Source organism: Equus asinus, chromosome 11 (assembly GCF_041296235.1).
Source record: "Equus asinus isolate D_3611 breed Donkey chromosome 11, EquAss-T2T_v2, whole genome shotgun sequence".
In the NCBI taxonomy this organism is placed as follows: domain Eukaryota; kingdom Metazoa; phylum Chordata; class Mammalia; order Perissodactyla; family Equidae; genus Equus; species Equus asinus.
The window spans coordinates 2508578-2536404 of NC_091800.1; the positions used below are offsets into that span (position 1 = coordinate 2508578).

Below are 27827 nucleotides of genomic sequence, written 5' to 3' on the forward strand. Positions count from 1 at the left end.
AAGAGGGGCAGGGGACTGAATTCAAATTCTTTTCTTTCGGAAAGAAAAGAGGCGGGGGAGGGGGAAAGGGAGGGAGGCGGGAAGAAGAAAGGAGGGAGTGGGGGAGGGAGGACCGGCAGATTTGCGCGGAACATTTTCCGGGCGAGGGCGATCTCCATCCCGGCTGGCGGATGGGTGGGCTGTTAGCAAGTGAGCCCACAGCTTCCCTTCTCCCACGAGGCAAGCTCGTCCCCGAGTTCCGGCCTCCCCGCCCTGCGGCTCTGCTCTGTATCCTCCATCTCTCCTGTCCACCCTCTCCCGCCAAAACTGTGTCAGAACTCCAAGTTCTTCTTTGGATCCTGCAAACTAATCACAGCTACTCCTCAGAGGCTCTCTCGGTCCTTCCGAAATTCACTGAGACCCACGTTTGCTTCTCGAAATCCATTCTCCGGCCACACGGTGGCCTTTCATTGCCAGGAACTGCACTTCCCTCCTCTGCTCACATATTTTTACAAATTCCTTTATTGGCAAGCGAATTAAACTTAAAAGAGCAAAGCGGGTGTGAGTGTTCACAAAGCTCGGACCACGGCGAGCCCGGCGCGGCAGGTACGGGGTGCGGGCCTCAGGGCCGCCCCTCCTGGCCGCCCACCCCGCCCCGCCGCGCCGCGCGGGTCTCCGCCCCCGGGCCGTCCGGCGCGGCCGGCTCGGCGCAGGCACGTGGGCGGCGGTGGCATTTAAGGCCGGGCTGCGGCCCCGGGGCAGCGGCTGCGCTCGGCCGCGGGAGGCGCGCAGGGACCGCTCCGCGGGCGGCGGCGCCCGTCGCGTCATGGCCCAGGTGCGTGCAGCCCCGCGCCCCGGCCGGTGCGAGGGACGGGAGGGCCGCCGAGCGCGCGCCGGCAGCGAGGGGCTGGCTGGACGGAGGGCCGAGTCCCTGCGCGCGGGGCAGTGGCCCCGGGGTCCTGGCGGCTCCGGTGCGGAGCGCGGAGCGCGGCGGCGGGCTGGGGCTGGCGCGGACGCGTGGTGGTCTGGAAAGCCTCCTGCCCGGTGCTGGGTGCACGAGTTGAGTGGGCATCCCCCACCCAAGAAACGGGACGCAGGCCAGAGTGTCCTGCGGGAACGAGGTGCTAGGGAGGCTCTTCGGCCCCTGGGAGGGATCTTGTCTCGAGTTGGGGGAAACCACTTCCCTACCTCCAGGGACGGGTCCACCTAGGGAGATGCCACAGGCCTGTCCCCACCCAGCCTTTCCTTGAGCCAGGAGGAGAGGACAGGAGAGAAAAGTGAAGGTGGGGAGAGCCCATCCCGCAACGCTGCGCCTTGCTCCCTCCCCAGGAGGGTGAAAGGAGGGCCGGGCTCCATTGCCTGAGCTCCTGACCCGCCAGGAGACATGCTCTGCACCGCTTCGGAAAACCTGCCTTGGGCCAATATTGCACGTCTGCTTCTCTTTCAGAAAACGCCGGAAATTTACTCTGTGGAGCTCAGTGGAACTGAAGACGTGGGGAAAACGGACACGGGGGATGGCAAGGAGAAGTACAGGGGCCTGAAGGACAAGCGCTTGGAACTCAAAAAGAATCACCAGAAAGAGGAGCTTAAGAAAGAAGTTGATCTGGTCAGTTGAGTTGGTCCTTCAGCCAAATGGGTCCCACTGAGGACTGCCCCTCCCCCTGAGAGCTTGCCCCTGTAACCTACCTCTTACTAAAGAAAGATCAATCCCAAAGACTTGAAAATCTCAGATTTGTTTCCTTGTTTAAGATTTTAAAAAACGGTGTGATAGTATCTGCCCCGGGGCCAGGCCTCCGCGGGATTCCTGCGTTCTGGTGCAGGCACTCCCAAGTGGAACTCGGGCAAGAGACTGACCCAGGCCCCACAGGCATGGCCGCCGCTCCCCTTCCTGGCTGCTTCATTGACAAAGAAGTAACCATGCGCTCAGTTTTTTGCTGATAAGGTAAAACTATTTGAGCTGGAACCGCCCAGGAGGAAACCAAAACCACTCAACCTTGCTAGATTTCTGGTATAGAGGCCAGCTGAGAAAGAATAGTTCCAGGGGTAAGAACGTTGGGCTTGGATTCAGACGACCTCAGGTTCAGCCGAGGTTCGGCTTCTCTGCTGATTGACCTGTAACTGGGAGCAAACTATTTAGCATCACTGAAGCTCCTTTTCCTTTATGTAAATTGGAAATAATTTACGTGGGCCTGTCAGGGGGAAAGTAGGATAACAGGCAGAGTATTTTGTGAGTAAAGTGCTTAATGGAAGCCCGATGTTATTACCATTGAAGAAGCACTTTGGTGTTATTAAACCTGGCCACACGGAGAACAGCACTGCCGCCCTGAGCAGTGCCGGTAGTCGCAGGAGTGCCGGAGGGGAGACCCACAGCCAGCTGAGCTGGTGCTCCATTGTCCCTGCTGGTCCCTGCAGGCTTTAGAGCTCCATGGCTGCTTGAGGTTTGTATGCCGATGCTGGCACTGGCACAAGCTCCCGTGGGCTCGAGAAGCAGTTGTCAGATACGTGGGAATTTGGCAAGCTGACTGACGTGTAGTAGCTCGAAATTTGGCTTTTCATTTATTTTTCCTGGAGAGCTCATTAAGCATTCTTGGCGTGCCACTAGGCATTTGTTCGTATGTGTTCTGAGAGACGTTTAAGAACGCAGCCCTGAAATTGGACTGACCTGTGTTCAAATCTCAGTTCGACTGAAGTTTAGTTTCCTAGTTTGAAAAACAGGAATTAAAAGCGGTGCTTACCCCTTAGAGTTGTTGAGAGCATCAAGTGAGAGAATGCAGGCAAGACTTGGCATAGCATCAGACAGTAGCTCCTCGTTCTTATTTCCTGTGCATCTCTGGCGTTTAGGATTGACGACATATCTAGTCTTCCTTGAAATTGCTATTTGCAACATGAACATGTATCCATTCTGTTATATGCCTGTTTATTATAGTGAGATCTCCCTTCTTTGAGCATTTTGTCAAGATGTGTAATACAGAAGAATAATTTCCGTAGTATTAGCCAAAGTGTTCCCCTGCTTCCGGGCTGAGAGGAGCATCTTTCTTCCCTGCTTCATGCCCAGCCTTCTCACGAGAATCCTCTAATTTGTGACAGCATACTGGGATGCTCTTGCATCTGGACCTCTCCAGCAAATTAGAACCTGATAAGGAAGCAAGTCTCTCTGGCTTCTGAATAAACAATAGGTTGCTAATGACCCTAGCCTGAGCTGCTGGATGCTGTCCTGTGCTACTCCAGGGCTGGCCAGCAAAGTGTACCCCAGACATCCCCCACCTCCTTCCTCTTCTCCATACTCTCATCCCTGAAGCCAGGGCTAAAGGGGGGAGGAAAGATTTTCTGCCTCACAGTACAAGCCGCTTAAAGTCTGAGGCGTCCATGCAAACAATGGCTCTAGTCATCCATTATTGTATCTGCCCAGAACTGAGCATAGTGTGCCCAGAACTGTGTCTTAATCTGTTGAATCCATATCCAGTTGGTAATCGGTATAATGAATGAAGGGGCAAAGCAGAAGCTGGCTGAGGAGAGGGCAAAAAATTTTTTATTGGTAAGTCTAATCTCTTAATGCAACATGAAACTTTGTTTGCATAAACTTAAGAAAAGAGGTGGTCTGGTACCAATCAGCATAAGTCTTTGTTTCGGACAGTCAGAGTTTACAGAATCCTGAGTGTGGGGTTTTCTGCTACAGGAAGAGGCTTCTAGCCCTTGAGTGCAGTAGTTCTCAAAGGGAGAGGAGAGGAGGATTTATCCCCCAGGGGACACTTAGCAATGTCCGGAGACATTTTTGGTTATCACCTCTCGAGAGAGGAAGCAAGTAGGTGGCATCTAGTGGGTGGAAGCCCCCACAATGGAGAGTTATTGACCCAAAATGTCAGTAATGCCAAGGTTGAGAAACTGCTTTAGTCTAATGAATCTGTGGCAAATTAGCAAGTATGGGTCATACTGGTATTTATTTGGCAGGTTTTAAATCTGCAGGTCTTCTCTAACCGGTGAACTGAGTCTCAAGTCCTTGAATAAGGAAAGGCGTGCTTCTCTCTGCCAGAGACTACCTACCAGGGAGGGCTGCACAGGGAGGAGTTGTCAGAACAGATGATGTGCTTTGGTTTTGTTCATCACCCTCAACTAATCCCAGAATTCAGGTCTGAGTTAAGGATCCCAACAGCCAGTGTCTGGACAACAGGTGTGCCAGGACTCGAATGTGTTGGAGATCAGATTGAGGTGAAATGCACTGTTTTGTTCATAAAAACTAAAGACAGCTACTATGTGGTAACTGACAAATTACGCCTGAACTCTTCGGGGCTGGCCAGAAAGTCCCCTGGCCAGTGTGTCAGAAGGACCAGTCTCTCCTGCAGCTCGCCTCTCCCGTCCCTGCAGCAACCACCTGGCACAAGGCTTCTTTGTTTTTCTCCCACACTTCCTGACCCCCTCCCATCCTCCAGTGCTGCTCCCAGCATTCATGGGCTAGTCAAAGCTTAGGGTTTGAGTCTTTCGGAATTATCTAATTCACTCTCTTGTTCCTTTCATGGACTTCAGGAGGACCACAAACTCAGCATTAAGGAATTGGAAAGGAAATATGGTACCAACATCGTCACGGTGAGTCATCAGGGAACTGGTGACAGGGAAGAGAAGCCCATTGAGTGTACAAAGGAGAAGGCTGTGTGCTGAGGGTGTGTGGAAAAGAGCACGGCACCTTTAGGATGAGTGACTTTGAGGACGCCAGTGACCCGCACGCCTGGCATGAGAGAGGGCTGGTTAACCTCAGGAGCTGGTGTTTCTCAACCACGGTCCTGGTCAAGCCTTCCGCTGAGCTGTATGGTTGGTCATAATTCTCTTGACTGTGTGGAGGAAAGCTGTGGTGTCCCCAGAACGGTTCAGATGCTTCCTCATTGTCTTGGTCAGAAGTTGCTTTTACTCCCTGCAACCAGGAAGCATAATGTTCTTATTGAAGAATGGGGAAAACCGGTGTTAAAAAGCAAGGATCCAGAGTAAGTCTCAGAACCTGGCTTGTCCACCTCCTCTAGGAAGGGACAACACCTCCAGGGCACACTAGTGTGCTCCTGAGCTCTCACAAATTCTCCTGCTACAGAGGTACTGCTTCCTTCTATGCATTCAAACTCAAATTTCAAGAGTTTTGGTGTCTTGACATCAGGAGATTTGGTAACATCTGTTCAAGTCAACAAAAATGCCTACTATGTGCAACACGTTGGAGTAGCAGTAAGAGGGGCAAAGAGGAGCAGGTGATCCCTGGTCTTCAGGAGGAAGGCAGTGAGCAGGAGAGGCGGGCATGGAGGAAAGGGTCAGCATTCACCCTCTTCTGCTTAGGTGGCAGATGAGAGGGTTACCATTTATATGCTGAGAGAATGATAAGTTCTGACCAGAGGAGGCTCCCCGGATGGGGCGGTGGTTGAATTGGGGCATAGGAGGATGATTCAGATTCAGTTGGCGGAGTACCCAGAGGGCCAGAAAGAACAGAGTGCATCTGGAGAGCCATCCAGGGTCCCGGGAGCCAGCGTGCATGGGAAGGGGAGAGTGAGGCAGAAAATGAGGCTGGCGGGAGGTGACGCGTGTAACTGTCAAGCGCTTTCGTATTAAACTCAGGGGTAAGGACTATGTTAGTTGTATAAGGGGTACAATTTCTAAACAGGAAAGTGGTTTTATTGATAGGATTAGTTTTCAAAAGGCAATTCAGGTAGAAGGTAGATATAGATATCTAGAAATATATCTATACATATGTATTTTTTAAGTGGGAGATGGAAGGGTCTAGAAGAATGGGACAATAGTCCAGGATTGTGAAATGAGCATCTGAGACAGGGCAGCAGCAGTAAGATGGGAAGGAAGGAGGCAGATTCAGGAGACGTTTCAGAGAAATAACTCATTGGACTTTGCGTTGCAGGGGTTTTGAACGAATCCCTAATCCCGTTTTCCAAGGTGGAGAACCAGGAGGAAGAGGAGGTTTGGTCCCATGGTGGACGGGGCCATGGCGGGGCAGGGGGTGAGAGACTAGAGAAGGCAGTAAGGAGGAGAAGATAGGAATTTTATTTTGAATTATACTGTTTGAAATGTCCTTGGAACCGCATGGCGGAAATGTTCAATAGTCATTGAGAAAGAGGAGCCTGGGGTTCTGGAAAAGGAATTGCAAATAGGGGGTGATGATATCAAGTTGGTGACTCAAAATCCAGTTATTCAACAAATATTTGAGCCTCTACTACAGAAAAAGCAGTAGACCTTGTAAAGGACACAAAAATGAACAAGGATAATGTCCTTACTTTTTAAGTTGTTTACTGTATAATTAGAGAGAAAAGGTATGTCAAAGACTTTCTCCATAAAAGACAGTTTGTGGGGAAAAATCCTTGTGAATGATAGTACAGGATTTCCAGGCAGGTGGAGGGGGCTCCATGCACATGGTAATACCTGCCTCCTTGGGCACGGTAGCAACGTGGAAGTGTGACTTCCAACCCCTGAGGGCGGAGAAATGTCTAATTCCTGTTTGTTTTTGCTTGGCTTTCTCAGGGTCTCTCCAGCACCCAAGCTGCTGAGCTCCTGGCTCGGAATGGGCCCAACGCCCTCACCCCTCCCAAGGAAACCCCGGAGATTGTCAAGTTCCTCAAGCAGATGGTGGGGGGGTTTTCCATCCTTCTGTGGATAGGAGCCATCCTGTGCTGGATCGCGTATGGGATTCAGTACTTCAACGATAAGTCCTCGTCCCTAGACAGCGTAAGGCACAGGGGGTCTCCTTCCTGGTTTTGCTAAATTAGTAGCAGAGGATAACAGAACCATAAAGTAAGGTCTTTATGAGTGAAGCCCTGGGCTGGAATCAAGAGTCCACCACTGATCAATCACTGCAAGGGTTTAGGAAGATCAATTTTCCCAGCTGTAAAATAGAAATTATATCTGACTCTCTGATGTCTCAGAGACAGTATGAGCATGAATTTTAATAAAAGAGAGAGAAATACTGTAAGTTCTAAGTGGAAAAAAAAAAGGGTCTGTATCCATGTGGAGTATTTTTGGACTCTCTCCCTCTCACACGGAGAGCATCTGTGCCTGCTGAGAACTGAGAACCAAAACCACAGAGCTGAGTCAGTCGACGTGAGGCTAAAAGAAGCCAGATGCAGAGGGCCACACACTGTGTGATCCCATCGATAGGAAATGTCCAGAGTAGGCACGTCCTGGAGACAGCTGATCAGTGGTCGCAGGGCTGGGGGCCAGAGCCGGAAATGACTGATGGTGGGGGGTGGGGCACAAAGGGTCTTGTTAGGATGATGGAAATGTTCTAAAACTGGATTGTGGTGACTGCTGCACCTTGTGTAAATTTATTGAAAATCATTTCATTATATACTTATAGTGGGTAAATTTTATGGCCTGTAAGTTACACCAGGACACAACTGCCCTCTCCCTCACCTTCCCATGGCAAGCTCTAGCTCCAGGAGCTGGCTCATTCCTGATGCTTGTTTTTCTGATTGATGTCTCTCCTCCTCACCCAGGTGTACTTGGGCTGTGTGCTTGCCCTGGTCGTTATTTTAACAGGGATCTTTGCTTACTACCAAGAGGCAAAAAGCACCAATATCATGGCCAGCTTCAGTAAGATGATCCCACAGGTGAGTGGCAGCCATCCCTCTCTGGGCTCTGCATGACTTCAAGTGAGGGAGCATCAAATGAGGAGGAGAGTGGGGCCTTAGGGACAGAGGGTTTGTGCTCAAGCCCTGGCCCCATTGTCTTACACAAGTGACCTGATCTCTGAACCCCTATTTCCTCAAGGGTTTTGAGATGGTCACTGAGGTAAGACACAGGAAAATGCTTAGTCAGGAATAAAGTAGGACAGAAGCAGTCATTGCACCACATTTTCTGGTACTGTCTGTAAGCATTGGTGGACTGTTTGGACAAAAGTAATCCAAGTGCTTCTGAGAATAACTGCAGAAGTTCAGGAGTGTTCACTGGTCACCAGGGAGATCAGCCTGGGATTTTGTATCTGTGACCATTTTTGCTCCTGTTCCGGAGCCTCTGTGCGTGTTGCCCTGACATACTCAGCGTGGGAGGCCCACTGCTCCCCGCTTCTCTCAGGAACCTGTCAGGTGTCCTCTGGGAGACTGTGCACCAGTCAGCACAGAAGGAGAACCATGCTGTCCCTGGGCCGCAGAGCTGCCAGCCGGAGGGGATTCTGCATGGAGTCTGGTGCCAAGATCCACCTCCCACTCCATTCATTTTCCTGACCTGAGCAAGGTCATTAAACCCTTTGGCTTAACCTTCAGGACTCTTGCTAGGCATCCCAGCCAGGATCACTCGTCCTTCATTGGCTCCCTCTCTGCCAGGCCCAGGGCTGTTGCTTTGTTGGATGTGCCCACAGCAGATTTCCTGCTTCCAAGAATTTCTCTATGAGCTCCTCCTCAAGAAGAAATAGTTCTTACGGTCTTCAGGTCCCAAGTAAAAGTCTTTTGTTTCCTTTTTTGGTGTTCTGACAGCTGCGGCTTCCATTGCCTCCCATTCCTGAGGTTTGGTGAGCTGTAGATGGAGGAGGGTCTGCATCATTTCAGGAACTGAGGCATCTGTCATATTTTGCTTTTACAGCAAGCTCTTGTCATTCGAGATTCAGAGAAGAAGACGGTCCCTGCAGAGCAGCTGGTAGTGGGGGACATAGTGGAGATTAAAGGAGGAGACAAGATCCCTGCAGACATCAGGTTGCTGTCTACTCAGGGCTGTAAGGTAAGTGTCACGGGGCACCCCAAGGTTTATGCTCAGAACTAGCTGGCCTCCTCTTGTCTTTCCAGGTCTCAGTGTAACTAGGGCAGGGAAAAGGATGCCTAATCTTGAACGTTTTTCAAAATTTCTTCTAGGTAGATAACTCGTCTCTCACTGGGGAATCTGAACCCCAGTCCCGCTCTTGCGAGTTTACCCATGACAATCCCCTGGAGACAAAGAACATCGGCTTCTATTCCACAACCTGTCTGGAAGGTAGGTCGGGCTGGCTCTCAGGACCACATGTCCCACCCATATCACTTCTCCGTCCTCAGGCTTTATATTTTTATCTCTTTATCGTCTCTTGCTACAAAGCCTTTCCAAGAGAAAAGATGCAACTGAAGAGCCTAGAGAACTGATGTTTGGCCTTTGTAATGTCATGTGCTTTGTAATGCCCTTTGATCGTGTAGGATACCAAAGAGAGGACCTGTAAGCAGGCTGTGGTCCTCTCCTAGCTGAGAACCCCTGGAATAAAATGTCTACTTCACCTGTAGGCACAGCAACTGGCATGGTCATCAACACGGGTGACCGCACCATCATTGGTCAGATCGCCTCACTGGCTTCCGGAGTCGGACACGAGAAGACACCCATTGCCATTGAGATCGAGCACTTTGTTCACATTGTGGCAGGAGTGGCCGTCTCCATTGGCATCCTTTTCTTCATCATCGCGGTGTCCATGAAGTATTATGTCCTGGACTCCATCATCTTCCTCATTGGCATCATTGTGGCCAATGTGCCTGAGGGTCTCCTGGCCACTGTCACTGTGAGTCCATCCTAGGTGGCCTGTCCCCTGAGCCTGTTAAGACATGCCATTCTCCTGTGTAAACTGCAAGTCTCCTTCATCTTCAGAGCAACACTCCCTCCCTGTCAGGGACAACCATGGGACATTCTAAATAGACTGTTTCTTAGAGGGATAAATGGAATTATGATATTGTTAATATTTGAATGCACTGTCCTTGAAAACTTCATGTTTTCATTTTCAGGAGATGTGTCTGCAAATCGCTTATATTACTGTGCCCCTTAAGATGTAGATAAAACAGATTTGAACCACTACTTACAGATTTTCTGGAAGTCTGCTGCCTTCCTCACATTTCCTGAAAAAAAACTTCCTTGACTGTTTCTACAACTGAGGAACTTAGGCACATTGTTTACCTTACTTTTCTTCCTGCTATCAGGCACACACAAATTCCTCCCATTTTTTTCTGCAAAGCAGTTCAGCCTTTTCCTGCCACTGACCCTAAATTCAGCTTTGGGTCTCCCTTTGTAAGGGCTCATTTAATTCATCCTTAAATAACCCCTGCTTCACTCCCCCAGCTCTGCCGTGGAGGCCCCATGAAGTGGGGAGAAGGGCATTCACATTTCCAGTTATGTGTTGCTGTGGCCTGCGTGATCACTGGCCTGGTGTTGTCCTGAGCAAAGCTGGAGAGAAGGAGTTTTTGAGCTTCAGGTCTCTTCTGACCCTAGCAGATAATAAGTTGAAGAAATCAGAGCCGAAGAACCCTGTGAGATCTGAGGGTTTAAAAGAGAGAGCTAAGAATCTTTAAAATGATACACAAGTGCTTCTTGATTTCCCAAAGCAACGAGTGAGCACTTTGGGACAAGCTCTGGCACATACCTGTCAACATCCTTCTGACACGTTCGTGCCTGGGAATGGCAGGAGCTGCACAGCCAAAGCTCCCTTTATCGTTACACATGAGTGTCAGCCGTAGCACCCTTGCCCGCCTTTGCCACCTGTGGGTCCTTCAGGATCATTTTCTTCAAGGGGAGAAGGGACAAAAGTGTCCCATATTTAATGAGAGGATTGTGGCATATAGGGCTTTATAGTGGCTTATTAGCTGCTGAGTCAGCTGTGCTGCGTCTGTCACTATGCCTGTCCTGAAACTAGTCCAGCTCCAGCTGTTTCTGTTATTGAACCTCAGTTCACAGTGATGATTTTTCTCAAAGCGTCTGTCTCTCTCTCCTGTCTAGGTGACACTCTCACTGACAGCAAAACGGATGGCCAAGAAGAACTGCCTGGTGAAGAACCTGGAGGCCGTGGAGACCCTTGGCTCCACCTCCATCATTTGCTCAGACAAGACGGGGACTCTGACCCAGAACAGGATGACCGTGGCCCATCTCTGGTTCGATAATCAGATATTCGTGGCTGACACTAGTGAAGACCATTCAAGTGAGTCTTCTGGAGCCTTCAGTCTGGCCCAAAGCCGTGGACTTGAGCAGAGGACTGAGCTGCACGTGCCCCGGTGGTCTGCAGGCCCAGAGAGTTGTTTGTATGGCATGGTTCATGGATAGCAGGCCCAGCCCCTACAACTTTCCCTGTTCTTTCTGTTTTCCAGACCAAGTCTTTGATCAAAGCTCTGGGACCTGGGCCTCCCTATCAAAGATAATAACGTTGTGTAACCGAGCTGAGTTCAGACCTGGACAGGAGAGTGTCCCCATCATGAAGGTAACACTGCATCACAGCTGCTGTGATGTTACTTTCTCTATTCTGATTCAGTGCTTGATCTGATCTCTCACCTGCGTGAAGTCTGCACTAGTAAGAGCAGGTCTGACTCACAAGACCTGCGAGAAATTTTGTTTGCTCTAACTAGCTCTGAGACGTCACAGAGATGTCTGAAAGTTCTCAGAATGTTGATTTAGGTCTTCTGAAGATTCTGTCTCATTCCAGAAAATGGATGTGCCTTTAAGTAACTTTCCTAACTTCCTTACTAGCTGAGTAGATATAGCCTAAGTTTCTTTATTACATCAATGCTGTTCACCAAAGTTAAAAATATAATTGGATGGAAATAGACGGACTGGTCTTAGAACATAGCCTTCTTGACAGTAGATGGAGCTCTAAGGGCTCTACACCCCTCCCCCTCCCCTCTTCCCCCCCTTCCCCTCCCCTCCCCCTCCCCTGCTCCCCTCATCTTTTTTCACTCAGCAAGTCACTGAATCTGTGTTCTCCTGACTTTTCTATTTGCCATCTGTTTCCTTCATTGACTCTTTGTCTTTCTTGTGTGTTTGCATTTCTTTCTCATCAAACAGCTCAGCAGATTCTCAGATAGCTCATCAGATTCTCTTTTTGGCCAATCACTTCTCTGTTGCTATCTTTCAAATCCTTATTTCCAGTTCTAATTTCTCACCCAAACTCCATGCATCTCCAGCAAGCTGTGTGTTCCCATTTCGAAGTTTTCCCATGTTAGACTCTCAACAAATTATACTTGTCACCTTCCACCTGTACCCAGCCGGGCTCCAAATCAACATTTTGTCCCGTGTTTTCTATTTTTCTATGACATAACCACGTTAGTTGTTGTCTAGGCCAAAACTTTTGGAAGTCATCTTAAATTTTCCTGATTCCTAATATCTAGTGAATCATCAAGTCATATCATTTTCTTTGAAATGTCTATGAGTTTACATTTGTATTATCACTAATACCTTCCATCTAAATAATTGACCAACCTGTTATTTGGCCTCTGTGATTCCAGCTGGCCCCTCCCCTCGTCTCGCTCGCACGCCACTGGTTTTCCTTAATACTTCATTAGATGAACTACTTCACCTAACTTTGCACAAAAGCTTTCTGTGCTTCTCGAGGCTCAGCCTGCCTTTCTGGGCCCTCCATACCTCACCGTCTCTCCACATCCACCTGCACTTCTGGCACCTACTTCATGCCTTCATTCCTGGCATTCTGGTTTCTGCTCCTCTATCTGAGGGTAACCCACCCATCTTTTGGGATCTAGTTCGTGGCTTCTTTTCCCAGGAAACCACCCCGGTCTCACAGAGCCCTCCCATTTCCCAGCTTCCCTCATGCCAGTAGGTGGCACCATTCAGTTTAACACTTTTGCCATGGTCTTGAGTCATCACTAATTGTGGTGTAATTGTTTCATTTCCCTAATTATGTGGTAAGCTTAGTCAGGTTCCGTGCTGGTTCATTGAAAATAATCACAAAAGGACCAGATTATGTGCTGCAAATATTTGTTTCTCTCTTTTGATTCTCAGAAAGTTGTGGTTGGAGATGCCTCAGAAACTGCTCTTTTGAAATTCTCAGAGGTCATTTTGGGTGATGTGATGGAAATTAGGAAAAGAAACCGCAAAGTAGCTGAAATCCCTTTTAACTCGACCAACAAATTTCAGGTGAGTCTTTCCTCACACCCGAATCTTTGTTACCACTAGGATGGTGTTTCTGCCTGTAAGTATCCTTTGGTTAGTACATCTTTGGAACGACACTTGACTTCAGAAATAGTCCTCAGGGATGCAAGGCCTGGGCCTCTGGTAAACCCAGAGCAGGTCTCCCTTGCTGGCCGCCTTCGTTTGTCTGAAGTAGGTAGAGAAAAAAAGCTGATGATCTTGTCAGGGCCTGGCTGCTCCTATGAATGACCTGTCTATCCTACATCCAAACACACATCCCACTCCCACCCCCACTGGGTAACTTTTACACAACTGAGGGGGGACAGCCAGATCCCAAAGGAGAGGTGAAAGGTGGAGAGAGTTAACTTACCACACCATTAGTCTGCGTCAGGCACTTTACATACGTTATCTCGTTTAATCCTTATAATAAACCTGTGACTAATTAATCCAGTTTACAGGTGAGGAGACAGGCTCTGAGAAGTGTTATCTTGACTAGAGTCACACAGGCATCTAAGTGGCACCTGCCTGTCAACATCCTTCCGACAGGTTCATGCCTGTGAATGGCAGGAGCTGTGCGGCCAAAGCTCCCTTGATCATTACACATGAGTGTCGGCCGTAGCACCCTTGCCTGGCTTTGCCACCTGTGGGTCCTTTGACTCCTGAGTCTCTGCTTTTTCTACCACAACACAGGCAGAACAGTTGAGTTCAGGCCATGTGAGTAAGTCTTGCCCTTTGTGAGGACCAGCACACAGCCTCTCAGATGATCAGCCACGCTGTTTCCAGCTCTGCCCACATGCGGTCGATAGGGATCTCCTTTCACCCATTGCTCAGGAGGAGGACGGCCGTCCTTGCCTCGTTGTCTCCCCTCATTCCAGGGGTGGCCAGCAATCAACTGTCTCCATTGTCCTCATGTTAGGACAAGTGACAGTTTATTGCCCAAGGTACTGCTGCCGGTGGGATTTCCCACAGACTCCAGAGCTCACAGGGGACATTGTGACCTGAAGTTTGCATAACAGTGAAGTCTATAAATAGGTTAACCATGTTTGTGTAGAAGTTTCTGGGGATTACTCACACATTTTGTTTGGATGGAATTTAGGATTAGAAAAGAACTGTTTGTGTTGCAAACATCTTTGTGAATAATGAGCCCATAAAGAATCAAAGTTAGCCAAATAGGCAGCTAACAAAAATGTGTGATATAAAATATGAAAGCCAGGAAATCAGATCTCTTGTTAAAAATATAAGTGAAAAATAGAATGAGTAATAATCCTAAAATAACAATAGTAATAATAGCTATTATGTAGTTATTTCCACATGTATTGAATTACTCAATTCCCCCAACGTGTGTGCTCTTAAGGACTAGGTTGATGATCTTTCCAATCAGCAGCAGGACTCGGAATCCTCCTGGGGCTCCATCGACTCCAGTAAAGACTTTCCGCGTCGTGCGAGAAATGAGAAAAAGCAGGTTCTGTGAGGCCTCATGTACAAAACGTTGGCGGAGAAAGTGGACTGTCCCGAGCTGGGGCTAGAAAGGAGAGAGGGTCCTGTCTGGGTTCCTGCAGAAGGGCTCACAGGGCCCCTTTGGCCACTGTTAGCGCCATTTTATGTCAACACATGAGCAACACTCAGTCCTCAAAAAGGAGCTCTAGACAGCAGGACCTTGGAAGGTCTTGGATATCAGTCAACCAAAGGAAACAAAATGGAAAGTCTATGTCTTATTGATCTTAGAATAGCAATTCCCCAAACTGAGACTGGTCCATGAAAATATTTTCACTAGTTTATGGCAAATTGGAAAATTAGGACAATATTTTATAAAGTTTTCTATAAAGATGAGTGTGTTTAATTTAAAAGATTATCCTTTATATCCTGTATGATTAAGGCAGGGACTCTGGAGGCTGCTGGCCTGAATTTAAATCCCATCTCAGCCACCTGTTAGTGTGTGACCTTGCACACAAGTAGTTTACCCTTTCTGCACCTTGGAGTCCTCCTTTGTAAAAGGCCATAGTTATAGTACCCATAGCCTGAGGGTAGTTTTGAGAATTAAATGAGTCAATATGTGAAGCACTTAGAACAGTACACACTATAGAAGTGTTTATTATTTCTACTTTTTAAATGTTAAAATGCCCTATCTTTGAGAAAATGGTAGTGATAATAGATGGGAGGTTTTCCATTTGGTTTGGTTTGTTAGTTGAGGATTTTTTTTTTGGTTTTGGGTCTTTTTTTTTTTTTTTTTTTTGGTGAGGAAGAGTGGCCCTGAGGCAACATCTGTTGCCAATCTTCCTCTTTTTGCTTGAGGAAGATCGGCCCTGAGCTGACACCTGCATCAGTCCTCCTCTATTTTGTATGTGGGATGGCGCCATAGTGTGGCTTGATGAGTGGTGTGTAGGTCCACACCCACAAACACTGGGCCACCAAAGTGGAGCATGTGAACTTAACCACTATGCCACCAGACTGGCCCCATGTTGGTTGTTTTTTTAATGTATTTTCTTGGCCATAAAAAAAAAAAAAGAACTGAGGGCCAGCCCCATGGCCTAGCAGTTACGTTTGGCATGCTCAGCTTTGGCAGCCCGGGTTCGTGGATTCTGATCATGGGTGTGGACCTACACCACCCATCGGCCATGCTGTGGCAGCATCCCACATGTAAAATAGAGGAAGACTGGCACATGTGTTAGCCAGTCTTCCTCAGCAAAAACAAACAAACAAACCTGGCAGCCCTATGTCTGCCTTCTCCTTTTTTTTTTGTACTCATTTCTGATAACCAAAAGTCTAAGAACTACTGATTTACAATCAACTGATAGACCCAAAATGGTAGAATTTTTCTTTGTCACATACTCATTCTCTCCCAAACACTCTGCTTCCTGAAATCCCTTTCATGGACTTAGAAGAGTACCTGGTATATAATAAGGGCTACATAAGACTTAGCCATTGTCTAAATCATTTCATTTTTTTCTCGATTATCTTATTAGGATGAATCTTGAAGTAGAATTACTAGGTCAAAGGGTATTGATGTTAAAATTGTGATACCTATCCATGAGCATGCCCATGTCCTCACACTCTGCCATTTTCGTTCACTTCCAGACAGTCAAACTGAATCAATATGTACATGAAGTGGCACAGGAACTCCTGCTGCCCTCGTGCCTGCCTGAGCTCAGAATAGCTTGGGTCTGAGAGGTTCCTGCTCACAGCAGGGAGTTTAGAGACGGGTGGCTCTCAGCCCTCCAAGCCCCGTAGCCGCCCCAGGAGGTCTTGTTCAAGGCAGAAGATCTCACGGGCTGACTGCCACATCTGGCCTCCCTGAAGCAGCCAGTTTCTCTGAAAGACGAGCTCTACTTAGTTTGGATTCAAACTCAGAGTGCCCCTCTGGGCTGGGACTGTCTAGGTCTCTGTGTGTTACTTGGCCACAAAATAAGAAAGATGGGACATGCCTGTAGAGAACACTGCTTTCCATTTCAAGGATGAGTAGCCCAATGGGAGAAAGGGATATTTTTAATCTTCTTGTCATATTGCTAATTGAAAGATCTGTATGGTTCAGGCCCTTAGGAGTAAAGACGGTTTCGTTATTCAATAGCATGAGGTGCTTAACGCACTCAATTCCTTTTCTCCAGCTCTCCATCCACGAGACAGATGACCCCAGTGACAAGCGCTTCCTCATGGTGATGAAAGGGGCCCCTGAGAGGGTCTTAGAGAAGTGCAGCACCATCATGGTCAATGGCCAAGAGCAGCCTCTGGACGACAGCACAGCTGAGGCCTTCCACACAGCGTACATGGAGCTGGGAGGCCTTGGGGAGCGCGTGCTGGGTGAGCGCTGGGTGGCAGAACCTTATTGGTCACCTGTTGGTGTGAGGCTCTCTGCCACGTCAGCACACAAGCTGGGACAGGCTGATGATCTATCAGAGTAGCTGTGGCATCCACATGAATCATAGAAAGAATATGGTTAACAGCGTGGTAGATAGCATCAACGGGGGTGGTTAGTTCCAGATAAGGAAGATCTGGGACAATTTTATGGAAGGAGTTACGTTTTCAGCTGGGCCTTGAATGGCAGTATTTGAAGGGAGGTGGGGGAAAACATTCACAGGAGAAGGAGGAACACAGGCAGAGCACAGAGGTGGAGGTGGATAGATTTGTGCACGCACTGTTGGAAGCCCAGTCTGTGTTGAGTGTTGCAGGGTGGATGAGATGATGTGGTCATGGGAAATGGGGCTGGGAAGAGAAATGGGGGACGGTGACATGGAGTGCCTTCTGTGGGTGAGTAGCTGGGGGTCCACTCTGCTGTCAGTGGAGAGTCACTGAAGGCTTTGCAGCGAGCGAAGTGGTCAGTTATGGTGTTTTTTAAAGGATCCTTCTTGGCAGCAGCAGGGAGAGGAGAAGGATGGGTCTCAGTAGCAGATGCTGCCCCACTAAGGTGAAAGGAGGCGGGAATTTGATCCAAGGCGATGGGAATGTGAGGAGGGGTCAGATAGGCAAGACTTCAAGGAGGCAGAATTGGCAAGACTTAGCAACTAATTAGAGGAGAAAAGTAAGTTTAAAAAATTTTTGAAGTTTCCCACTTAACGGTTAGGGAAAAAATACTGCCAGTAACAGAGACAGGGGCTGTTGGAGGTGAAAGGGACTACATAGGTCGAACCACTGTGGCAGGAGCTTAATTGTGGTGACTTCGGTGGCGTCTCAGGATGTGTTCTGTTGTGAGCATCATGGGTTGACAAAATGGCACCTCTGAACCACAGAATGATGAATTCAAGGTAGCAAGATGTTCATGGCTGATGATAAGGCTCATTAAACATCTTGAAAGTTCTTGCCAGGAGAGATGGAATCTGTGGAAAGTGTTTCTAAAGGATATTTAAGTTTGTAAAGCAAATAAAATATACAAAGGAGCTGATGATGCTTTACGCCTGCCTCAAAATGCCTGCAGCACCAGGCAATCTTTTCAGTGCAGGATTGCTGCCCATCTGACTAGAGTCGCTCTAGGAACCTCATGTTTGACTCTCTAAGTCTGTGCTTTACTGAAACATGTAAAGCAGTGGGCCATGCTGAGGATCAGTTTGATGTAAAAGCTGACGGGAAAGTCACACGATCTGGGACGTCCCCCCAGGGGCAGGAATCCCGTCTACCTCAACCTGTGAGAGGCCGATGCCTGCTCAGTAACCAGTGGTTCTACTCTGTCCCTCCGTCTACTCCTCTCTCTCGCACTTATCTTGATGAGAGACTAAGCTTTCTACCATTCCCCTGACACCCCAGATTCTTGGCTCAGTTCGTGCTTTAGTGTGTGCTGTTTCCTCTGCCTAAAATGGCCTTTCCACCCTTAATCCTCCCTTCTTGCTCTGGAGAGTGTCTAACTCCTCTCAAGAGTCAGCTCCCGCGTGGCCTCTTCTGTGACTCTCTTGTGGTTCCCCAGGTGGCAGAAGCGTCACTCTGTACTGCAACACTCCCCGTGCTTCATCAGGCTCTCTCTCTTTGTCTCTGTCCCCACACGAAACTGGGACATCTTCAGAAGTCAAGGCTGCCCACTCTTGGTCTTTATATCCCTGGAGCGTAACAGAGAACCTAATCCGCACACAGTAAATTACTTTTGGATGAAATATGTCTTTCCTAATAATGAAATGCATTGTAGAGTTGGAAGAGACAATTGTGGTATACCCTGAAGTATTAGTAAAATCATGAAGGACCGAGGGTCTATGACAATGTTCCTCCTTTCCTTTTGTCATTTCATATCCTAGTTTCATTGACTCCCAAATTCATGCCCATTCCAGGTTTCTGTCATCTCTACCTGCCAGCAGACAAGTTTCCAGAAACGTATTCATTTGATGTAGACACCGTGAACTTTCCCACTTCCAACCTCTGTTTTGTGGGGCTCTTGTCCATGATCGACCCGCCTCGGTCCACCGTGCCTGATGCGGTCACCAAGTGCCGCAGTGCAGGGATCAAGGTGGGGTCATTTTCCTGACTTAAGAAGTTCTCCATGTATGTTGTATCCCTTTCTGAGAACATTTATCATAGGAGTTAGTATTTAGGTCTCTCTAAGTGAATATCATAATTCCCTTTTCTTAAATCTCTACTTTTACTATACTAAGATTTCAGTACCTGTCCAATGAAAGCAAAATGACTTTGTCTATGTGGAATAAACCACAATGACAGCTGCAGTGAGAAGAAAGCTATCCCCTTGTGCCATGAAGTGTCTATGATAGACAAGAAAAGGTTTTGTTACTTAATCTTGAGGTCTAGCCTCCATAATCCATTTGCCTTCGTGATATTGAAACCAAAATAGTAATTCCATTACCATGTTAATATCAAGGCTGTTGAAGCACCATGAGGCTGTACCAAGTAGACATCTACTAGCCCTTTCACCAATAAAATAACATCAAAGAGAAAATTCCTCTAATGTCAGAGGAGGAAACGTAAGAAGCTTAGGAGCAAGAATGGAGCCAATGGGATCAGTGTGTCCTTCAAAGACAGTTGTGTCTTTGAAGTAAAGATTAAGAAATACCCATAAGGGCAAACCACAGTAGTCACTAGCCATGTTCTGCAGGTCATGGTGGAATGGGCAATACTGAACTGTGCCTTCTCCAGCCAGCTGAGTTCCTCGTTATCCACATATCTTTCTTGTTGTTTCTGTTCTAGGTTATTATGGTTACAGGCGATCATCCAATCACAGCCAAAGCTATTGCCAAGAGTGTAGGTATCATTTCAGCCAACAGTGAGACAGTGGAAGACATTGCAAAGCGCCTCAACATTCCTGTGGAGCAAGTGAGCAAACGGTGAGCCCAGAACTGGTGTAGCAGAGACTCAAGCTCTTCTCCACGGGGCCTTGTTGGCTCTAAAGAGCTGTACTGTTTGAAGTAAATCCCCTTTTTGCCTAACACTCTCTCAGGGTAATGGTAGGCTGGTTTCCTCTATAATTCAGATATCTGTTCATCCACTCAGAATTTTATCGAGCACCTAATATGGGCCAGGCATTGTATTGATACCACTGTATTGAAATTGGTATTGTATTCCTTGTATGAAATTGCAAAACCCAATGAGGTAGATCTGAAAACTTAAGTGCCCAATTTAGAGAGGAAAACTGAAATAAGGAGTTTATATGAAATTACTTGCCAGTGATCCAGTTGTATAATCAGGAATACTAAGAACCCTTTGGGTCTGTGCTCTCCCCTAGTGCACATTTTGAGTATCTGCTCAGTTGCTTCATAATGTGTAGCTATGTGAACTTACGCTTCTATTTTTTATTTGGTAGTAAATAGAATGGAAGCTTCCTAAGAAAAGACTTGGTTTTTCCTGTGTCTCTTAATTCTTTTAATTTTGTCCATTCTCTAATCCATTCATCTACCCATTCATTCATGTATTAATTTTTTCAACAATTAATTGCTGAGTGCCAACTACACACCAGGCACTGTGCTAGACACTGGAATCAGACAGATCTTCCTTGACTTACAATGCAATTACATCCTGATGACCCATAGTAAGTTGAAAATGTCATAAGTTGAAAATGCATTTAATACATCTCACCTACTAAACATCATCGCTTAGCCTCGTCTACCTAAACGTGCTCCTGACACTTCCGCTAGCCCACAGTTGGGCAAAATCATCTAACACAAAGCTTATTTTATCATAAATATAGAACATCTCATATCACTTATTGCATACTGTACAGAAAGTGAAAAACAGAATGGTTGTCTGGGTAGAAACAGGTGTAAGTGTATGGATTGTTTACCCTCGTGCTCACGTGCCTGACTGGGAACTGCATCTTGCTGCTGCTGCCCAGCATCACGAGAGAGGATCCTACTGCATAGCACTAGCCAGGAAAAGATCCAGATTCAAAATTCGAAGTACGTTTTCTACTGAATGCAGTTTGCTTTCATAGCATCGTAAAGTTGAGAAATCATTCAAACCATTTCTAGTAGCAAACAGACCATACAGTCTCCCCACCCTAGGGGAGCTTTCCATCTAGCCAGAGGGACAGAAAAATAAAAACGATTTGTGATAAGTACAATGAAGGAGACCCACAGGGGATGAAGGAGCTGGCAGCAGGAGGAGAGTTACTGGACTGTTGATAATTTAAATGATCAAAGACTGCAAAGCCTCAGTTTGAAAATAAATGTAATTGGCTTTATTACAAATGTGGAGAAAAAAGGGAACGACCAGTGAACCTCTTCTAGTTTACCTAGGTATTCATGCCTTTTAGGAGTCCAGAGCTGTCAGGTGATAAGTTATTACCAGGGCAACAAATCACCGCTTAAGACAACAAAATAGAGTTACAGCCTCCGGGCACAACAACAATATCTGTAGTCTGAGAGTGTTCCAACACGTCTACATAATAGTAACATTCATCTACAAAAGCAGGTTTGGAGCTTTTATTAGTTTTGTTTTTAAAGATAATGGGATTCTACATTTTCATACCAGTCACCACACTGAGCAGGAGAGTGGGGTGGATCCTTTTGTGAATGTTTTCAGTTATCCATTTTATCAGCTCTAAGTTCATGACCATGTAATAACTGTATTTTTGCAGCTGTAGGGGGAAAGGAAACACCATTTCCTCCTTATCTTACTTTTATATTTTTTTTTTATCAGAACTTTGGAAAACCTGTAGTTTGAGCCAAATGCTGGAATTCCAATATTGAGTACCAATAGGAAAAAACAGACCTGAAAAAGCTCAAAACTTAAAAAACGTATAGAAAAAGACATGCAGTGTTTTGTACTTAGAGTGTTTAAACTGAGATTTGAAGGCTGAAATGTGGAGTGTTAGCCAAGGGCAGGTGAGGTGAAGGGTGCCCATTCTGGCAAAGGCAGCAGGACCCACACAGGCCTCAGGGCAGTGGGGGATAGAGGGCAGAGACCCGGGAGTCCAATGGGCAGGAGGGAAGAGCAAAGGAGAGGTGAGGCTCAGCGACACGGGCTGCACCGGCCTCCCAGACCAGGGAGGGACTCAAGGAGGGTCTGCCCTCAGATCTGGAAAGCCTTTGAAGAGTTTTATCAGGGGACACCACCATCAGATCTGCATAATCAGGAGTTTCTAGAACCTTACTGTTATGGTCAGCAGACAATAGTTTTCCCCAAAGAAGACCTCAATAAATTTTTCTCCCTACATAGCTCATTGCATAGGAGACACCCTATACATCAGAAATAAACAACAAAGACCTGTTACCCATGTGTTTGGCATAAGCTAAATCCTAGGACCCAAAACATGTAAACAGGCAGGTTTTTTTTACCGTCCTTTTACTTGTTTAGTGAAACATTGCGCCAGGAAGTAGCACTTCACACCCATTCCTGTGAGGAAAAGGCTGCCTGGCTTATTCCTATTGTTGTTTGATACCAGGAAATGGCCTTACTTTTAGCCTCAGCTTACTGTCTTGAAATGGAGACCAAAGGGTCCCCAGTACCCATAACTCTGTCATCCCACTAGAGTATTAAGTGTTGGAGACAGTGGGTTCCAGATAAAGCCAAAGAGGCTTCAGCCCACTTCCTGCCCAGAACAGTGTTTTAACCTAAGATCCAACCTTTGGCCTCACCCGGTTCCTTCTGGCCTTTCTAGGGACGCTAAAGCCGCAGTGGTGACCGGCATGGAGCTGAAGGACATGAGCCCAGAACAGCTGGACGAGCTCTTAACTGACTACTCGGAGATTGTCTTTGCCCGGACGTCTCCCCAGCAGAAGCTGATCATTGTGGAGGGCTGTCAACGGCAGGTGGGTGGACAGCAGCACCCGGAGGAACTTCCCGGTCTGTCACCGTCCCGTGGGGAAAAGCGGGGCTGAGATCTGGATCCACATCAGGACTGTGGTGCCTTGTAAACCTCTCGAGGCAGTTCTTTGTCTGTCCTCATCACCCCACATTTCTACCCTCTCGAGGGGCTGACCCTCTGCCCTCCTTTGAGACTTTCCCGCACGCAGCACCACCCTCCCCAGAAGGCTTTCTGACAGTATAAAAGATTTTAAAACGTAAGTGACAGAACAAAAAGTGTAAAGACATAAGATATAAAATAGCCACTTTCACCTCCCACGCACACTGGTTTAACTATTCGAACACATCTTGTTTGCAGCTCATGGTTCTTCTGGGATTTCTCATCTTTGTCTTTTGACCAAAACCTAAAATCTACCCCTCATTCAGCTGCAGTTGTCCTTGCAGGCTCAGGACGAGACGGGGCCTGTGTTGTTCTTGCCAACTTGGAACCTGCTCCCTCCCATTTCCTCACTGTGTCCCATAGGATGCAGTTGTTGCTGTGACAGGGGATGGAGTTAATGACTCTCCGGCTCTAAAGAAGGCGGACATTGGGATTGCCATGGGGATAGCAGGTTCTGATGCAGCCAAAAATGCAGCCGACATGGTCTTGCTGGATGATAACTTCGCATCCATAGTCACCGGGGTGGAAGAGGGTAAGTGAGGTCTCAAGTAGTCTTACCAAGGGCTGGGGTCCCCTGGGAGACCAAAAGCAAGTTCTATAAGGAGAACCATCTTTGCCTAGGTCGCCTGATCTTTGACAACCTAAAGAAGACTATTGCTTACACCCTGACCAAGAATATTGCTGAACTGTGTCCCTTTCTGATCTACATCATTGCTGGGCTTCCCCTGCCCATTGGCACCATTACTATCTTGTTCATCGACTTGGGCACAGACATAGTAAGTAGCACGAAAGGGAATAGGATCTGTTAACCACCCCAGATGATGTGAACTTCAGAGTCCTCACCTTCTAAAGCAAGCAGATGGACTAAATCATGGCTCCTCAGACTCGGATGGGAAGGAGCCTGAAGTCCTGCATTTCTAACAAGCTCTCAAGGGATGCTGATTCTGCTGGCCCACCGGCCACACTTCAAAGCAAATGACAGAGAGATCTGTCAAATGTTTGGAATTGAAAACCGCTTCACTCCATTTAAGAGCTTTTCAAAACATGAGTTCTTCACCCTCCAAAAAAAAATATGCCATTGGTCAGTTTCAGCTAACATCCTTCCATTCTTTTTTTTTGGAGGAAGATTAGCCCTGAGCTAACATCTGCCACCAATCATCCTCCCTTTTTTGGCTGAGGAAGACTGGCCCTGAGCTAACATCCGTGCCCATCTTCCTCTGCTTTATATGTGGGACGCCTACCCCAGCATGGCTTGCCAAGCAGTGCGTAGGTCTGCACCTAGGATATCCAAACTGGCGAACCCTAGGCCGCCAAAGTGGACCATGCAAACCTAACTGCTGTGCTACCGGGCTGGCCACCTTCCCTTTTCTTTTGAGAAGATGGAGCTATCACCAAAATAGTCCCTCTGCTGTTGGGGGCCCAGTGACCAAAGTGATGGCCCACAGCTGCCCCTAGTTAAGTAAAAGCATCTGTGATCAGGAAGCCCCTTGCCTCCACACAGTAAGAAGTAGCAGTGATGAACACTTTACAAAGCTTCACAGTGACCTGCAATGGCATCACGTAAACCATTTAAGAAAGTTTCAGGACAGTTATTCATGTGGCTCTGGCTTACACAGCAAAGGGGAAAACAGCAACAGGGAGCGACCTGAGCTCACAGTGCCTGCCAATTGCCACCTTCCCTGCTCCTGTTTTCCACAGTACCCAGGCAACCTCCACATCCCAGGGGAGCCAGAGACATGTTGACCTTAGAGGGGAATGGAGATCCCCAGAGTTTACAGTCAGATCACTTTCCAGGCCCTTTTTTTTTCTCTCTCTGCTTTTTCTCCCCAAATCCCCCCAGTACGTCATTGCATATTTTAGTTGTGGGTCCTTCTAGTTGTGGCATCTGAGACGCCGCCTCATTGTGGCCTGATGAGCAGTGCCATGTCCACACCCGGGATCCGAACCAGCGAAACCCTGGGCCGCTGAAGCGGAGCATACGAACTTAACCGCTCGGCCACGGGGTCCAGGCCCTTTTTTATATGCTCTGTTTTCTCCGCTGCAGTGTTTCTTCCAGTGTGACCCAGGCATCACCTGGGAACTTGTTGGAAATGCAGTCTCTCTGGCCCAGCCCAGACCTTGTGAATCAGAAAGGTTGGAGGCGGCGCCCAGCGACCTGTGTTTTAACAAGCCCTGCAGGCGGGAGGACCTGTGAGGGAAGCACTGTGATCCAGTGGCATGCCCAAGCGGGAACGGGTGGCAGGAGAAATCTGCCCCAGAGGAGAAAGGTGTTTTATCGCCAGCATTGGTTAAAACTGCCAGCACATCGAAAAGCAGACTGATTTTTAAAGCCAGCTGCTCTTAAGTTCTTTACAGAAAATGCACCCCATTGCCTGTACCCTGGATAGACAGTTCCATAACCCCACTCACCACCCCCCATGAGGCCCACCCCTGCTCCGTGGCCCTTGGCTGTGCATCCCCCCCGCTGTCCTCATTCTATGGAGAGTGTGGTGTCTTGGTGTGTGGCTTCACGGGCTCTCTCCCCTCTAGATCCCCTCCATTGCCTTGGCTTACGAGAAGGCTGAAAGTGACATTATGAATAGGAAGCCTCGCCACAAGAAGAAGGACAGACTGGTGAACGCGCCACTTGCCATATACTCTTATCTGCACATTGGTACGAGGAGGGTACTTCTTGCAAGTCACACAAGGGACCACCCAGACAGTTCACAGTCACAGTCAGAAACTGTTTTCCCTTGTGGGATGGGTTGGGATGGGAGGAGGAACCAGAGGAGAATGAGGACAGGGCAGTTCTCAAGTCATTTTAGCATCTCTCCTTTATCTCTCTTATTTTAGGCCTCATGCAAGCCCTGGGTGCTTTTGTTGTGTATTTCACGGTGTATGCACAGGAGGGCTTTAGACCCAGCGCTCTCATTAACCTCCGGGTGGAGTGGGAGAAGGACAGTGTGAATGACTTGGAAGACAGCTATGGACAAGAATGGGTAAGGGAGGGGCTCTGCCATCAGCATCCTCCTGGTCTCCCGTTCTCCCCTCCTGTCCCTTCCTTGCCAAGACTGATTCAGAGCTCTCATTTCCCTGACAACCTTAATGCAGCAGAGAGGGTGAGAGTTTTCTCAGTTCATAGGGCCTGGGGGCCACTGGGTTACATTGGTTTGGCCTTTGGTGCGATTCAGCCTCATCCCTCACATTAGATGCCGGACCTCACTTCTATACGTTAGCTTTGCAGTTGGTATGAAAGAGTAACCAGTTCAGCAGTGCCCACAGTTGGGCCAGATCCATTAAGTCAGCATCTTTCCCTACTCACCTGGTTAAAGAAAAAAAGTTTCTTTCCAAACACAAGGAGGTGATCCTCTCTCAGTCTTGGTGAGGTAGGGGAAGAGAGTAAAGCTTTACAGAACTGCGTGGAAATCTCCCTGAAGTATAGTCTCACGGCCTCCTCTTTCTCTGCCCGTGGACAGACACAGTACCAGAGGAAGTACCTAGAGTGGACAGGCTACACCGCTTTCTTCGTTGGCATCATGATCCAGCAAATAGCAGATCTGATAATCAGGAAAACCCGGAGGAATTCTATCTTCCAGCAGGGCCTCTTCAGGTACTGCCCACGTCCGACTGCAGGGTCCAACCCTGGGCCTTTGCTGCTGGGATGATGAGGGCTGTGATGAGGACCCTGCTGGGTGTGTGGTCCTGGGGCCGTGGGAGTTCAGAATCTGTTTGCTTTTATGTGTCTTGTAGAAATAAAGTCATCTGGGTGGGGATTGCCTCACAGATTATCATCGCATTAATCCTCTCCTATGGCCTTGGAAGTGTCTCAGCCCTGAATTTCACTATGCTCCGGTGAGTTCCACTTCAACAGTGGGGAGGAAGGAGCCAGCCCCATTTTGAGTTCTCAAAGCCTAAAGAAACATTAGGATTTCAGGGAGTTCTTTGCCCTAAGTCTTTCAAAAGCGGTAAAGTGGAATCAGTTATATATTAATCAGAGGCTTTGACCTCTTCGTTTTCCCTGAAGAGCAAATGGGTTTTCCATACCTCACCATCTCATCTCATCCAGCAGGTTCCTTCAAAGGCAGATGTTGCTTCCAGGCATCACAGTGCAGGTTAAATAAGCATCTTTCCAGTTTTATGTTGTATATGAGTATATGTTGCCATATACCCTCACCGGCACATTGGTATGAGGAGGGCATTTCTTGCAAGTCACACAAGGGACCACCCAGAGAATTCATTCCAGACCCAATATTTGTTGTTCTTTCCAGGAAGGCAGGGAAAATGAGCAAGGAGCCCTCTGCCTATTGGCAGGGGTGAGGCCTCTTATGCGTTAGGACTCACCTTCCTCCTTTCTGCTTCCAGGCCTCAGTATTGGTTTGTGGCTGTGCCACACGCCATTCTGATTTGGGTGTATGATGAAGTGCGGAAACTTTTCATCAGACTCTACCCTGGAAGTAAGTAGTACTGCGGTTTCTGAGACTCTGTTTATCTACTTCAACAGACTCTCCATTTCTAATTTACTTTCTTCTACCTCTACAGGCTGGTGGGATAAGAACATGTATTATTAAGACGACTTTACTTCCCAGGCCTCCCGGCTGCACGCTGGGGATGTCTTCATCTTCTGGCCAGTAGCTGGGAGATCGCTGCAGGAGGGATGTCATCAAAACGCGTATAAGAAAAAGCAGAGAGCTATCTGGAAGATGGTCACTGATGTTTTGTACTTTTAAAGCAGAGATTCAACTTTTTATATGTGATTTTCATCTCTATATCCATCTCCTTATTTAAAAATGTGTGAATTTCAAGGTCATGGTGTAGGGAAGAAGGACATGTTTATATGTATATAAAGCTCACTCATGTTAAATAGGTAATCCAGACGTCTGCTGGGGTCTCCCTCCTCCTTAAGCTCCAGACAGGACTGCTCAGACCTCCATTTGACACCCTTTAAAAGTCCGATGACCTCTCTAAGATTTCTGTGAATTCCCAGAGAACGTGTATTTTCAGAGTCACCTTGCTCAAAAAAGGCTAATTCAGCTGAAGGTTTGCAAGAGATGGAAGTGATGCCAGGTTTACATCACAGCAACATGGACAGCCTCAGCTTTGACTATGAGACCTCCTTCTTAAAGATCTTCAGCCACCTGGCTGTGCACTCCCTCATCCCACCTCTCACCACCTCACCAGTCCTCCGTGCCCTCCCAACTCCCATCTTGACTCCTTGCTCCCT

At 47.7% G+C, this 27827-nt stretch overlaps 1 protein-coding gene across 1 annotated transcript; it reads left to right on the top strand.

Annotated features, from left to right (window-relative positions):
• Positions 1-571: 571 nt before the first annotated feature.
• ATP12A (ATPase H+/K+ transporting non-gastric alpha2 subunit) lies at positions 572-27474 on the top strand. Its single transcript, XM_070520311.1, has 23 exons — positions 572-814; positions 1427-1585; positions 4501-4560; positions 6478-6681; positions 7449-7562; positions 8530-8664; positions 8796-8913; positions 9192-9460; positions 10666-10864; positions 11031-11140; positions 12673-12807; positions 16404-16596; positions 18546-18721; positions 19414-19550; positions 22322-22472; positions 22991-23159; positions 23249-23403; positions 25157-25280; positions 25460-25605; positions 26083-26216; positions 26357-26458; positions 26969-27060; positions 27146-27474. Exons 1-23 carry the CDS (start codon positions 806-808, stop codon positions 27172-27174), a joined length of 3120 nt encoding a protein of 1039 aa, XP_070376412.1. The 5' UTR covers positions 572-805; the 3' UTR covers positions 27175-27474.
• The last annotated feature ends 353 nt before the right edge of the window (positions 27475-27827 follow it).

Excerpts from the sequence above, each read along its gene's own strand:
- ATP12A (XM_070520311.1), top strand. Across the intron at positions 25,281-25,459 it reads ATACTCTTATCTGCACATTG|GCCTCATGCAAGCCCTGGGT; the intron begins GTACGAGGAGGG and ends CTCTTATTTTAG. Across the intron at positions 26,217-26,356 it reads TTCCAGCAGGGCCTCTTCAG|AAATAAAGTCATCTGGGTGG; the intron begins GTACTGCCCACG and ends TGTGTCTTGTAG.